Source organism: Carica papaya, chromosome 3 (genome assembly GCF_054855325.1).
Source record: "Carica papaya isolate Zhongbai chromosome 3, ASM5485532v1, whole genome shotgun sequence".
Lineage (NCBI taxonomy): Eukaryota > Viridiplantae > Streptophyta > Magnoliopsida > Brassicales > Caricaceae > Carica > Carica papaya.
In genome coordinates this window covers 9,138,581-9,150,262 of record NC_142311.1, presented here as the reverse complement: position 1 = coordinate 9,150,262, position 11,682 = coordinate 9,138,581, and the positions used below count along the sequence as shown (strand labels likewise).

The window sequence follows — 11,682 nt, the reverse complement described above, 5'->3', positions numbered from 1 at the left end:
TAATTATGTTATATTTTAATGTGGTCATAAATGCTCAAGTCTGTATTATCTACATGTACATGTGATTACTGTGTTGTGGGTGTGTGCGTACGTGTATAATTATTCTCTCTCTAATAACAGGAGAAGAGGTGCTTCCCCCAGGAAGCTGGCTATATTTCACATGCCATCCATGTCTACTCTCACGTTTCTCATAAAACTACACTTTTGTGTGTACGTACCTACATACATACATACATACATAAATACAACAGGGTATAGAAACATGCAGCACTTCACATGCGGAGGGCATGTGAGAATTATGTATAACAGTTGCTATAGTTTTATTCTTTTAAAGAAACATGTATGTATATATTAATGTGAGAAAGAAGGAGCAAGAACCGGTGTTTGGTTGCGTCAGTGCATGATTGATAATGCGGAATCACTAACCTCCCATTTCCTATTTCTTATTGACTTGGATTTTCATTTTCCTTTCCAATATTTGGACCACACCCACTAAAATAAAAACCCTAAAATTCCTTCATTACCCTTGAAAAAGATCAAAAAATATAAAATAAATTATATTTGAATCCACAGTTTTTTTTTTTTTTTTAATAAAATCTTCGAGTTCAAAAAATATTTAGTTGATTTAAAGAATTAGGGAATGAAAGTTTGGTAACTTGGAGTTCTTTTGTCATTTGTGTTTATGTAGTAACATGGAAAGATTCCCCCTTTTTAAATTCGTCATGCATAAGCAGTAAATAACCAACCTGGTGGATATGTAGAATTAAACCCACTTATGTCCATTAATTATGAATTGATTAAATTTATGGGATGATAGTGGGGGGTTTGGGACCAAACTGATCTGGGAAAAACTATAAAATAAAAAGCCTCAGAATTCAGCACCATGTTGGATGGTTGGATCAATGAGGCCATCCATTATTGCTTCTTTCTTTGGACTTATTATCTATATTTACATATATAATTACCCAAAAAATATGTATTATGTATGTATGTATATGAGATCAATGTAATCAAAATACAAAAATTCCCATTAAGTACCATATGGGTTTTGTGATCACATGTAAATCAGCATCATGATTCTCTGAATCCTTAGAAGTTACCCTTCACTGAAAAGAAAGCTCTAAGGAGATTAAACCTTAACAATCATTTTGATCATGCACCCTTGGCTTCCATCCATTTTAATAATAAACTTTAAGTACCTTTTACCGAGTTATAAATTAATTTATTCAGTATCCCATTTTTCAGATTTTCTTAGAGATCCAAAAACCCATTTTGTGTATTTAAAAAATAACTAATTTATCAGGCTTATCTCTTGTATATTTACTGATAGTATGACAGTCAACATAATCTATTGTAAGTATATTAATACCTCCCAAAAGCTTTATGACATTTCAAACTAGGATTTGATTTCTGTATTTTCCTTTGAAGGCAAGCATTTGAAGTTTTGAAACTTGCATTATATCCACTCAATCCAAAAACCCAGAAAGACATTCTTTAAAGATGAGGGGAGTAGTTGGCTAGCATCATCTTCTATATAATCTCTTAAGAATATAATACATATATATATATATAGATGTTTGTATAAAGTATGATTATCTTGACAGCCAGGAAGAGGTAAAAAGAAAAGAATAATGTTGAATTAATAAACAAATATATAGTTACTATCTCTCACTCAAGTTGACTAAAACATAACAGAAGAAGTAGAAATAGAAGAAAGAACATTTGGATTAGTAATAAAATAGTTCATTCTCCACCCATGTTTAATGTTGGAGAAACTTCCAATAACTCCAAAAGCTTCCCTGTCATTAGCTGCTGATTAACAGCTATTATTCCACACCTCAAGATCTCACCAGACCTCTAAAAAAACTCTCTTTACTATATATATACAAACACCTATATCTTCTTTCCATTTTTCCTCATCATTATAAAAATACACCAACAGATACCTACTACGACTCCTTGCTGATCTTCTCTAGCAGTTGCAGAGAGTGAAAATGGTGGAGAATTAGCTACAATATCAGGAGTAATGAAGAAGAAGCATAAAATGCAGTTGCAGACTTATTTGTCCTTCTTCTTTTACTGTTGCATTGGTTGTGTAATATCTTCTTCTGTTGCCAGGTTGGTGGAGAAAGGTGATTTGAATCATGAAGTGCAGGCTTTATTATCAATAAAAGCTGATCTCTTCGATCCTCTGAATAGTCTTGGAGATTGGAAACTGGCAGACAATGGGACAGGGAGGCATTCAGCTCACTGTAACTGGACTGGAGTGTTCTGCAACTCCATTGGAGCTGTTGAAAAACTTGACCTTTCCCACATGAATCTCAGCGGTCGAGTGTCAGATGAAATACAACGGCTACAAAGTCTGACTTCTCTCAACTTGTGCTGTAACGAGTTCTCTTTGTCATTGCCAAGATCTCTTTCCAATATCACATTGCTGAGGAGCATTGATGTGAGCCAGAATTCGTTTGTTGGTAGCTTACCAGCAGGTTTTGGAAGAGCAGTTGGGCTAACTCTGCTAAATGCTTCCAGCAACAACTTTTCTGGTTTCCTTCCTGAGGATCTTGGCAATGCAACCTCATTGGAGACACTCGATCTGAGAGGAAGTTTCTTCCAAGGTTCCATTCCAAAATCTTTCAAGAACTTGCGTAAGTTGAAATTTCTTGGCCTTTCTGGAAATAATCTAACTGGCAAGATACCGGGGGAGCTTGGGCAGATTTCTTCATTGGAGACCATGATTCTTGGGTATAATGAGTTTGAGGGTGAAATCCCAGAAGAGTTTGGGAATCTTACCAGTCTTAAGTACCTTGATTTGGCTGTTGGCAATCTTCGTGGTCAGTTTCCTGCAGAATTGGGAAGGCTTAAGCTACTGGAAACAGCTTTTTTGTACAGGAACAAGATTGAAGGAAAGATCCCACCAGAAATTGGGAACATTACCTCATTGCGCTTTCTGGATCTATCTGATAACATGTTGTCTGGAGAGATCCCAGCTGAGATAGCTTCATTGAAGAATTTACAGCTCTTGAATCTGATGTGTAATCAGTTATCAGGTCCAGTTCCTGCTGAACTTGGAGGGTTAACCCAATTGGAAGTGCTTGACCTGTGGAACAACTCTCTTTCGGGGCCATTGCCGAATGATCTTGGCAAGAATTCCCCATTGCAGTGGCTGGACATTTCTTCCAACTCCTTCTCTGGTGAGATCCCCACAAGCTTGTGCAATGGAGGCAACCTCACCAAGCTTATTCTCTTCAACAATGCCTTTTCAGGTCCAATTCCAGTTAGCTTATCAACTTGCTTCTCCATTGTCCGTGTTCGAATGCAGAATAATCTACTCTCTGGAGCTATTCCCATTGGATTTGGCAAACTTGCGAAGCTTCAAAGATTAGAATTGGCAAACAATAGTCTCACAGGTGGAATCCCATATGATATTGCTTCTTCTACATCACTTTCTTTTATTGACCTTTCTAGAAATCACCTCCGGTCTTCTCTCCCTCCCACCATTCTTTCCATTCCTAATCTACAAACTTTAATTGCCTCAAACAATAACTTAGTAGGTGAAGTTCCAGATCAATTTCAGGACTGTCCTTCTCTTTCTGTCCTTGATCTCTCATCAAACCATTTCACTGGAGTAATTCCAGCAAGCATTGCCTCATGTGAGAAACTGGTAAATCTGAACCTCAGAAATAATCAGTTGACTGGAGAAATCCCAAAAGCAGTTTCAACAATGGCTATGTTGGCCATTCTTGATCTGTCCAACAACTCCTTAACTGGTGGAATACCTGAAAATTTGGGCACCTCCCCAGCCCTGGAAGTGATGAATGTCTCCCACAACAAGCTAGAGGGTCCTGTTCCTGACAATGGTGTGCTCAAAACAATAAACCCAGATGATCTTGCAGGCAATGCAGGTCTCTGTGGTGGAGTTCTACCTCCTTGCAACCACTATTCACCAACTGCATTCAAGCAGAGGAGCTTGCATAATCACGTTGTTGCAGGATGGCTCATCGGTATTTCATCAGCTCTAGCAATTGGACTTGCAGGTATCACTGCACGATCTCTCTACAAAAAGTGGCAGTCCAACGGCTGCTGGTATGAAGACAGGTACAACACCAGCAAGGGAGAGTGGCCATGGAGATTAATGGCATTCCAAAGACTCAATTTCACAACTTCTGACATTCTCCCCTGCATTAAAGAGTTGAATGTAATTGGAATGGGAGCAACTGGAGTTGTTTACAAGGCTGAGATGCCTCAGCTAAACACAGTTGTGGCTGTGAAAAAGCTATGGAGATCAGGTACTGACATTGAAGCAGGAAACAGCGGTGATTTTGTAGGGGAGGTGAATCTCCTAGGCAAGCTAAGGCATCGAAATATTGTTCGATTATTAGGATTTCTTCATAATGATACTAATATGATGATAGTATATGAATTTATGCACAATGGCAATCTCGGAGAAGCCTTGCATGGCAAACAAGCAGGCAGATTGCTTGTAGACTGGGTTTCAAGGTACAATGTAGCACTTGGAGTTGCACATGGGCTGGCTTATCTCCACCATGATTGCCACCCTCCAGTAATTCACAGAGATATCAAGTCAAACAATATACTTATTGATGCGAATCTCGAGGCAAGAATCGCTGATTTTGGATTGGCAAGGATGATGGTTAGGAAGAACGAGACTGTTTCCATGGTAGCAGGATCTTATGGATACATAGCTCCTGGTGAGTTGCAAGTTTACACTCTCATAAACAATTTTATTTTTTTATTTATTTAGGTTTGCTGCCCTAGGCATTATGATTAACACAATATAACCCGAGTGAGCATTCTATCATCCGTTCATGGCAGAATATGGATACACCTTGAAAGTAGACGAAAAGATAGACATCTACAGCTACGGAGTGGTCCTATTAGAGCTTCTAACAGGGAAGCGACCTCTAGATCCGGAGTTTGGAGAGTCTGTAGATATTGTTGCATGGATTAGAAGGAAGATAGGAGACAACAGAGCACTAGAAGAGGCATTAGATCCAAGTGTAGGCAATTGTAAACATGTACAAGAAGAGATGCTGCTAGTTCTTAGAATAGCTCTTCTTTGTGCTGCAAAGCTCCCCAGAGATAGACCGTCCATGAGGGATGTCATAACCATGCTCGGAGAGGCAAAACCTCGAAGAAAAAGCAATAGCAACAACGATGGACATACAACTAACAAAGAGGTTCCAGTTTTCAGCACCTCTCCTGTTAATGGCCTTGTGTAGGAAGAACAAAGGACGAGTTTCCTACAGGCCACTCAGAATATTTTGTTCAATTATTAATTGTGTATGTAGAGCTGCCTTTGTCAATGTTCTGTAATTACTGATACATATGGCTATCTAGCATGTTAATGGTATATGACATTGATTTCTCCTTGCAAATAAAATCATGTCAATCTGGGGAAGGCCAGACTTTTTGGTCCAGTATCCATCCCTACAGACTTCATTGACTTCAATTTCTGGGTTCAAATTATGGGCCATTTTCACAGCCATCCATCAAACAGTCGTAAACAAATTGGTCTAGTCTCTCAGAAAGTCAATCAAGGAGCCAGAATTCTTAATCATGTGCTTTTCTGAGTCTTTCTAACACATTTTCAAACTACCTTGACAAAATACTGAGACGATTGCATCAACATGTTGATAACATTAACTTCTCATTCCTAAGATACTCTTCAAGGGACCAGAGATTTAACCCAGAAGTTCAGTACCCAGCTTCCTCATAAAGGAGACTTCAAACTTGGGTTCAAGTCCACGGAGCCTATTTATAAGTATAACAAATATGTACATATATTTATATGATGGCTGCTTGAAATATGCCAAATGCTGGATTAACCCACTTCCCGCGAACATTAGGTATCATTCCCTTCACTCCCCCTATCGAAAAGACATCCTGGATGAGTTGAGGAAATGTTCCAAGCCAAAACAAAAAATTTCCTTTCACTTGATGGACAAGATCATAAATAGTGCCGCAAACTCACCAGAAAAACTGTGTATGATATATACACAACAGTTAAAACAGAGTCACTTCATGTATGCTTTGTATATTACATCGGAAACTAGGGATCTTGGGCCTCCCAAAAGAAAAGTGTACAAAATATTCCAGAGAGTGGAAATAAGAATGCACCAAAACTATAACCAAATAGTACACAAACCAATAACAAAAGGAGAAGACATATAGGACCAAAACTTCACGTATCAAAATGCTTTGGTTATTAAATACTGATCTCTTTTTCCACTTTGTATATTCTTTAGCTTGCTGCAGGCATTCATCTTGCTAGTGAAAGGAAAACAATCTAGTAAGGCTCCTTAGCTCCTTCTCTGTCTACCATTCCTTTCTTGTAAGCTTGGATCTGCAAATTAAGGATCAAAAGAAGTGTAATCAAAACAGAGGAGAATATAGTACTTCAAGAGGTAAAGATATCATTCATCAAACATTGTATACCAAGTCCAGTGGCCTCAGATGTCCTCATGATTCTAAGCCTCTTCACAGAGCCAATGAACATCCTGAATGCAATTAAAAAACAACATCAAAATTCAGTGCAACAGATCGACCAACCAAAATGATGAATAAGATGCTTCAAGGAATAGAGCATCAACACCAACATAATTTTAAGCAAAAGTTTTACCTTTTTATTGTTTTCAACTGTAAAGCAATATGAAATCCCACTAAATAAATCCAAAAGAAAGTGCAAATAAAACATAAAAAGATACATGGTCTTCATTCCCCAGACACAGACCAGAAGAGTAGAGAACTCAAAACTTCGAGCAAGAAAGCAAGACAAACAGCAAAGTCACTTTTCAAGGGGGAAATAAAATGTCACCACAGAAAAAGGAAAGCAATTAGTCTCTAGGATGTAGAGCCACAAAGTTTCGTGTCTTTAAAATTTAGCATACAGCCGTAAATACTCATCATATTGTGACCCACAGTTCTATGCACACAGGTGTATACTAGTGCAGCTAAGAGACTATAATGGCTAATCAACCATCCATGCATCTCTTTGCAAACATATTAAGAAGTGTTTCTTCCACACTTCAAAAATTGCAGGTACAACCATCACAACAATCCAATGAACCTAAAAGTAATTCCATTTTAATGTATAAAATTTGAAAGTCCATAGTTTGGAATCAGGTACTGAAAATGCATGCTGAAATGAAAGCACAATTCATTTGAATGTAATAGTAAAATAAATCCAATAAAAGAAAATCTATAATTAAGCACCAAGCATCTAAGAGTTGTGCATTTAAGTATTGTATTTGAATGATTTACAAGAGTACATACCCCCAGGGAACATCTCCAACAAGCATCCAATCTCCTTCCTTGTCCTCATAAGTAAGCACAAACTCAGATGAACCACTTAGTAGTTTCGAAGCTTTGGTGAGTTTCTTGTGCTCCTGTGTGCCCGATCCTGATTATACAAGTGATACCACTGTTAATCCCCATGCAGAGTGAAACAAAATAAAATGCTTTCTATCTTTCTTGAGTCAAGCTTCTAGAAGCTTGTAGATGTACAAGTAGATTCAATCTCAGCTGCTTCAAAATGTATCAGTTATAACTTCTGGAAATTTTTGTCATCTTTACCTTAAAATTTCTACATCCTAAAAATTTTAACGAGATTCAAACGTATGCATATTAAAAACAATCCCTAAGTCTCCATTCATTTTGAAATCAGAAAAAAAATGGGAAACTCACGGATCACATTAGCCGTTGTGGAAGACCTGAGAAACATATCCTCCAATGTTTGAGCTAAGGTCTCATAGCAGACATGAGATTTCAGATCAACCTTCCTCCCAATTGGAATTCCATCCATATTCACCTTCACAAAAAGGGAAGTCCTGATCTTAGCATTACAATTGCTCTTGTAACCATCATTGCCACTTTTCTCCACCAAGCAATTCTTGCTTTTGTTTTCAACAGTTGAGTTCAATTCTTCAGTTGCCTGTGATTTTGCTTGGTGAACCATGCTATTCATTCTATAAGCTCTAATAGGTGGCCAGCCTATAACTTGATTGCTTCAAGATTAAAAGATAACACAGAAATTATTTGCCAGAAATTGAAAAAAAAAAAAGTCGTAAATATTACTTCAACGAATTGATATCTATTAGAGACAATGACATTATTTATCAAGTGCCAAAAATTATATAAAAAAATGATAAGTCAGAATCATTAATGGCCCAATCATAGTCTTAGTTCAATTGGAAGGGATGAATAAAATTGTAGGATTTATCTTCCTTTCAAATCCAGCCTATGAAGAACGAAGGAATTACAATAGCATGCCTACACTCCTTTTATTTCCAGCTGCCTAAATTCATTTGGATTAAATACCATGAGAAATACAAGAAAAAATAGGAAGCTTCAATGCTTGACTCAAAACCAAAACAAGCCATGAGAAAAAGGGAGCTTCCAGAAATCTTATAGAATCTCAGGTACAAATTATTCATGGCACAGCCAATAGATCCTACTAACAATTGACAACCCTTAAATGCTGCCAAATTAATTCTCAGATGTTTTGATGGAGAAAACTCCATTAAAAAGAGAGTTGCCTGTGGTGCAGACACGAGCCAAACAACTATGTAGATCCAGTTTGTGGAACCAGTTTGGTGCATATGCAAAAATCAATACAGAAGGCCTAGCAAGAATAGCAGCTTTAAGCAAGTATATAGCATCACGCAAGGCCGGATCAAACAACTACAATGGAAAACTATGTGAACCAGTGAAAGTCTCCTATCCACTTTGTGTTTCCTTATTGTTAACTGATCTGATTTGGAGGCCACTATTATCAAGTAAGCTGGATAGTGTAAAGGTTCACTGGAAAAGTGGGAAATTTTTCTTTACAACCTTAAAGGTCTAACCAACTGATTCTGGTTTCATCTTGTGAACATTTGTGAAAACAATCCTAATCATTTGTCTTTTCTATCTAGGTTGTTAACTACCCGATGATATCAATAAATGACAAGGAATAGTTGTACCCAAGTCATAAAGCATGGTAGAACTTCTCCAGCCATCAGCAGCAAATTCTAGGTTAGTTGCAAAATACTCATAATTAAAAAAAAAAAAAAAGCACGAAACTTTTGAAACATGTGAAAGTAATTTGTGTAATGCCAGTCTGAAATATCATCTCTGTAAGCATCCTTATTTTGATTATTGTCAAAGAAGCCTGGGCACAATATAAGAAGCTACATATACAATCTCAATTCCAATAGAAAGATTTCAATAAACAACACAATTGAACTTGAAGATCTGCACCCTTGGACATATTCAGAAAGTTCAAAACTTTGATATCTAAAATAAAGGAGATCAGATCAGGTGATTCCTATAATAGCTATTATTGTTTGTTCTAAAATGGAGATTGACCAGTGGAGCATTTTAATTGGCCTTAACTGTCACAGTTTTCATTATATTCCATCCAAATTCCTCCATCTTAGGTAGTAGCTACAAGTTCCAACCATTTCACCTTTATTCCTTGAATGATTGAGATTCCTCTATTTGAAGCGCGAAATGGCCACAAGAGGAAAATCCAGAAACACGATTTCACCACGATAAATTAGCAGGGGGATCAAACCCTACAACCTGATCACTAAACGATGAACCAAAGACCTCTATGATCTGGACATCGAATCTGACAGCAGGGATCAATAAATGACCGCAGTGATCTATACTAAGAAGTAAGAGATGATGAAATCCGGAAATAGAGTTCAAGTGTTAATATAGTCAAAAACAAAGTCTTACCCTCCACCATTAGCAGCAGCCACCGAATCAGCACTCCTCTTGGTCCCAGCCGTGACATCAGCCCTGCTCAAGGAAGAAGGAGAAGAAGACGAAGACGATGCAGAAGAGGATGAGGGCGAAGAAGAAGAAGATGATGACCCAGGAGAAGGAAAATCCTTAGCAGTCAATATCCTAGCGAATTGAGGCCGTGAAGGCTGCTGCAGGAGCCTGAACCCTCCACCACCCAGACTCAACCCAAGACCCAGCTCGAGCTCTGTCTCATCTGGGGAAGAAGAATCCTCAGAGGAAAGCACCAAATTGTCCTCCCTTGAAACTGTTGACATTGACCCAGTTGAAGAACCACCAGAACCGCTCCCTCTTCCTAGAGCGCGTTGCATTAGAAGATTCAGTTTACAGAAGAAAAGAGATATCTGCAGAAATGAAAGTGAAAAGGGTTTAAGGGGGGGTTAATTAGCAGGAAAGAGGAGAGGAAATGAGAGAAAGGAAGAGGTGTGAGGAAGAAGAAAGGAGTTTGGTGAGTTGGATGATTATCATAATTCGGACCCACCTGTCTGGTTTATGCGCCTCCATCCCCATCGTCTTCTCCTTCTTTCTTCCTTCTCTTTTTTCTTTTTCTTTTTCTCGGCAGACACGGTACGAAATTTCGGATATCATATCTTCTCGCGAGAAAAAGGCCATGAAATTGCGGGCATCGAGAGGATGGACACATCACCTAGAACCTCCCAAAAGACAACCCGACAAAGTGGGGACCCACGCATCACACGGCTCGACAAGTTTGTGGGTCCCATCTTCTCAATTAAATCCGACGGCTCACACCCACCGAAATACTCAATCAATCAGATCAGACGGTGTCTGATGCGATCACTCGAACTCCTGATCTCGACGGGCTGGTAGAGGTGTCTTGCGGATAGGGGACAGGGCCCACCTCTGTCCCCTCTTTTTGTTTCCATTAGCCAATTCTTGCGGGGCCCACTCAAGGATAAAATAACAGTAAAAAAATAGAAGATGTAGGAAGTTTTCACCATAATTAGAAGTGGGGCCCGGTTCATCATGGGTTTCCACGCCTGACTGACACGTGTGCGTTGATGGTGACAGTAGTGATATTTCCAGCTTAGGAGGTGTTTGGTGATTGGGTTTTATGGGTCCGGAGTCTGATTGTGGGAAAGTAGTTGCGGGAGAATAAATGTACTCAACATATATCAGTTGGTCATGTCCAACAAACATTAGAAATGAATAATATTTTGACAAGCAAATTAAATTGATCCACACATGAAATACTGTTACATACTTTATTAATGTATGTATAAATGGGATCGACCAATACATATATACTTTTATATTATCGACCGTTAATTCTATAATATATGATATCGTAGACTAATTAAAATATTAATAAAAAATAATAATTGGATTTCTGTATCAAAATTCAATTTTTAATGTTCATTAAGGCCAAACCTAATCTTAGTTCCCTTCAGCCGTACTTTCGTGAAAAGACAAAATTAACCTCCACCACGTCTTACTCCCGTAACCCTCTCAAAATTTTGTTTTAAAACATTTTCTTTATCTTCATCCATTTTCAGTAAATTAAACCACCTAAATATTTCATATTTCCCAAAATTAATGCCAACTGATAAGCTGTAACTTTAAATTATGAAATAATATTTAAATATATTAAAATAAAATTAATATAATAATATAAAATAGCTATTTACTCAATATATAATAACTATCTATTTAAATATTTGAAAAATAGAAATAAAATATGCATGTTTGAATATTATTATGCCATCTAATTTTTACATGTATCGTGCCAAAGGGAGTGTTGGAGTGAGTTCTAGAGGGATGACACACTGTGTTCTTAATTCTATCATAATATATTATATAAATAATCTTCTTTTTTTTTTACAGTAGATTTTGGTACCCAATAAATAAAAAGGCAGA

At 37.6% G+C, this 11,682-nt stretch overlaps 2 protein-coding genes across 3 annotated transcripts; one reads left to right on the top strand and one right to left on the bottom strand.

Annotated features, from left to right (window-relative positions):
* Positions 1-1,995: 1,995 nt before the first annotated feature.
* LOC110811518 (Leucine-rich repeat transmembrane protein kinase family protein) lies at positions 1,996-5,458 on the top strand. Its single transcript, XM_022038041.2, has 2 exons — positions 1,996-4,709; positions 4,834-5,458. Exons 1-2 carry the CDS (start codon positions 2,027-2,029, stop codon positions 5,238-5,240), a joined length of 3,090 nt encoding a protein of 1,029 aa, XP_021893733.2. The 5' UTR covers positions 1,996-2,026; the 3' UTR covers positions 5,241-5,458.
* Positions 5,459-5,988: 530 nt separating this feature from the next.
* On the bottom strand, positions 5,989-10,388 carry IAA11 (indole-3-acetic acid inducible 11). 2 transcript variants are annotated; one of them, XM_088215569.1, is made up of 6 exons: positions 10,289-10,388; positions 9,742-10,151; positions 7,705-8,024; positions 7,294-7,420; positions 6,457-6,518; positions 5,989-6,364 (listed from the first exon to the last, which is right to left on the bottom strand). In XM_088215569.1, exons 2-6 carry the CDS (start codon positions 10,116-10,118, stop codon positions 6,321-6,323), a joined length of 930 nt encoding a protein of 309 aa, XP_088071695.1. In that variant the 5' UTR covers positions 10,119-10,151; positions 10,289-10,388; the 3' UTR covers positions 5,989-6,320. The 2 variants fall into 2 exon arrangements, with proteins under 2 accessions (XP_088071695.1, XP_088071694.1); XM_088215568.1 differs by lacking the exon at positions 10,289-10,388 and having other exon boundaries at positions 9,742-10,269.
* Between the last annotated feature and the right edge of the window lie 1,294 nt (positions 10,389-11,682).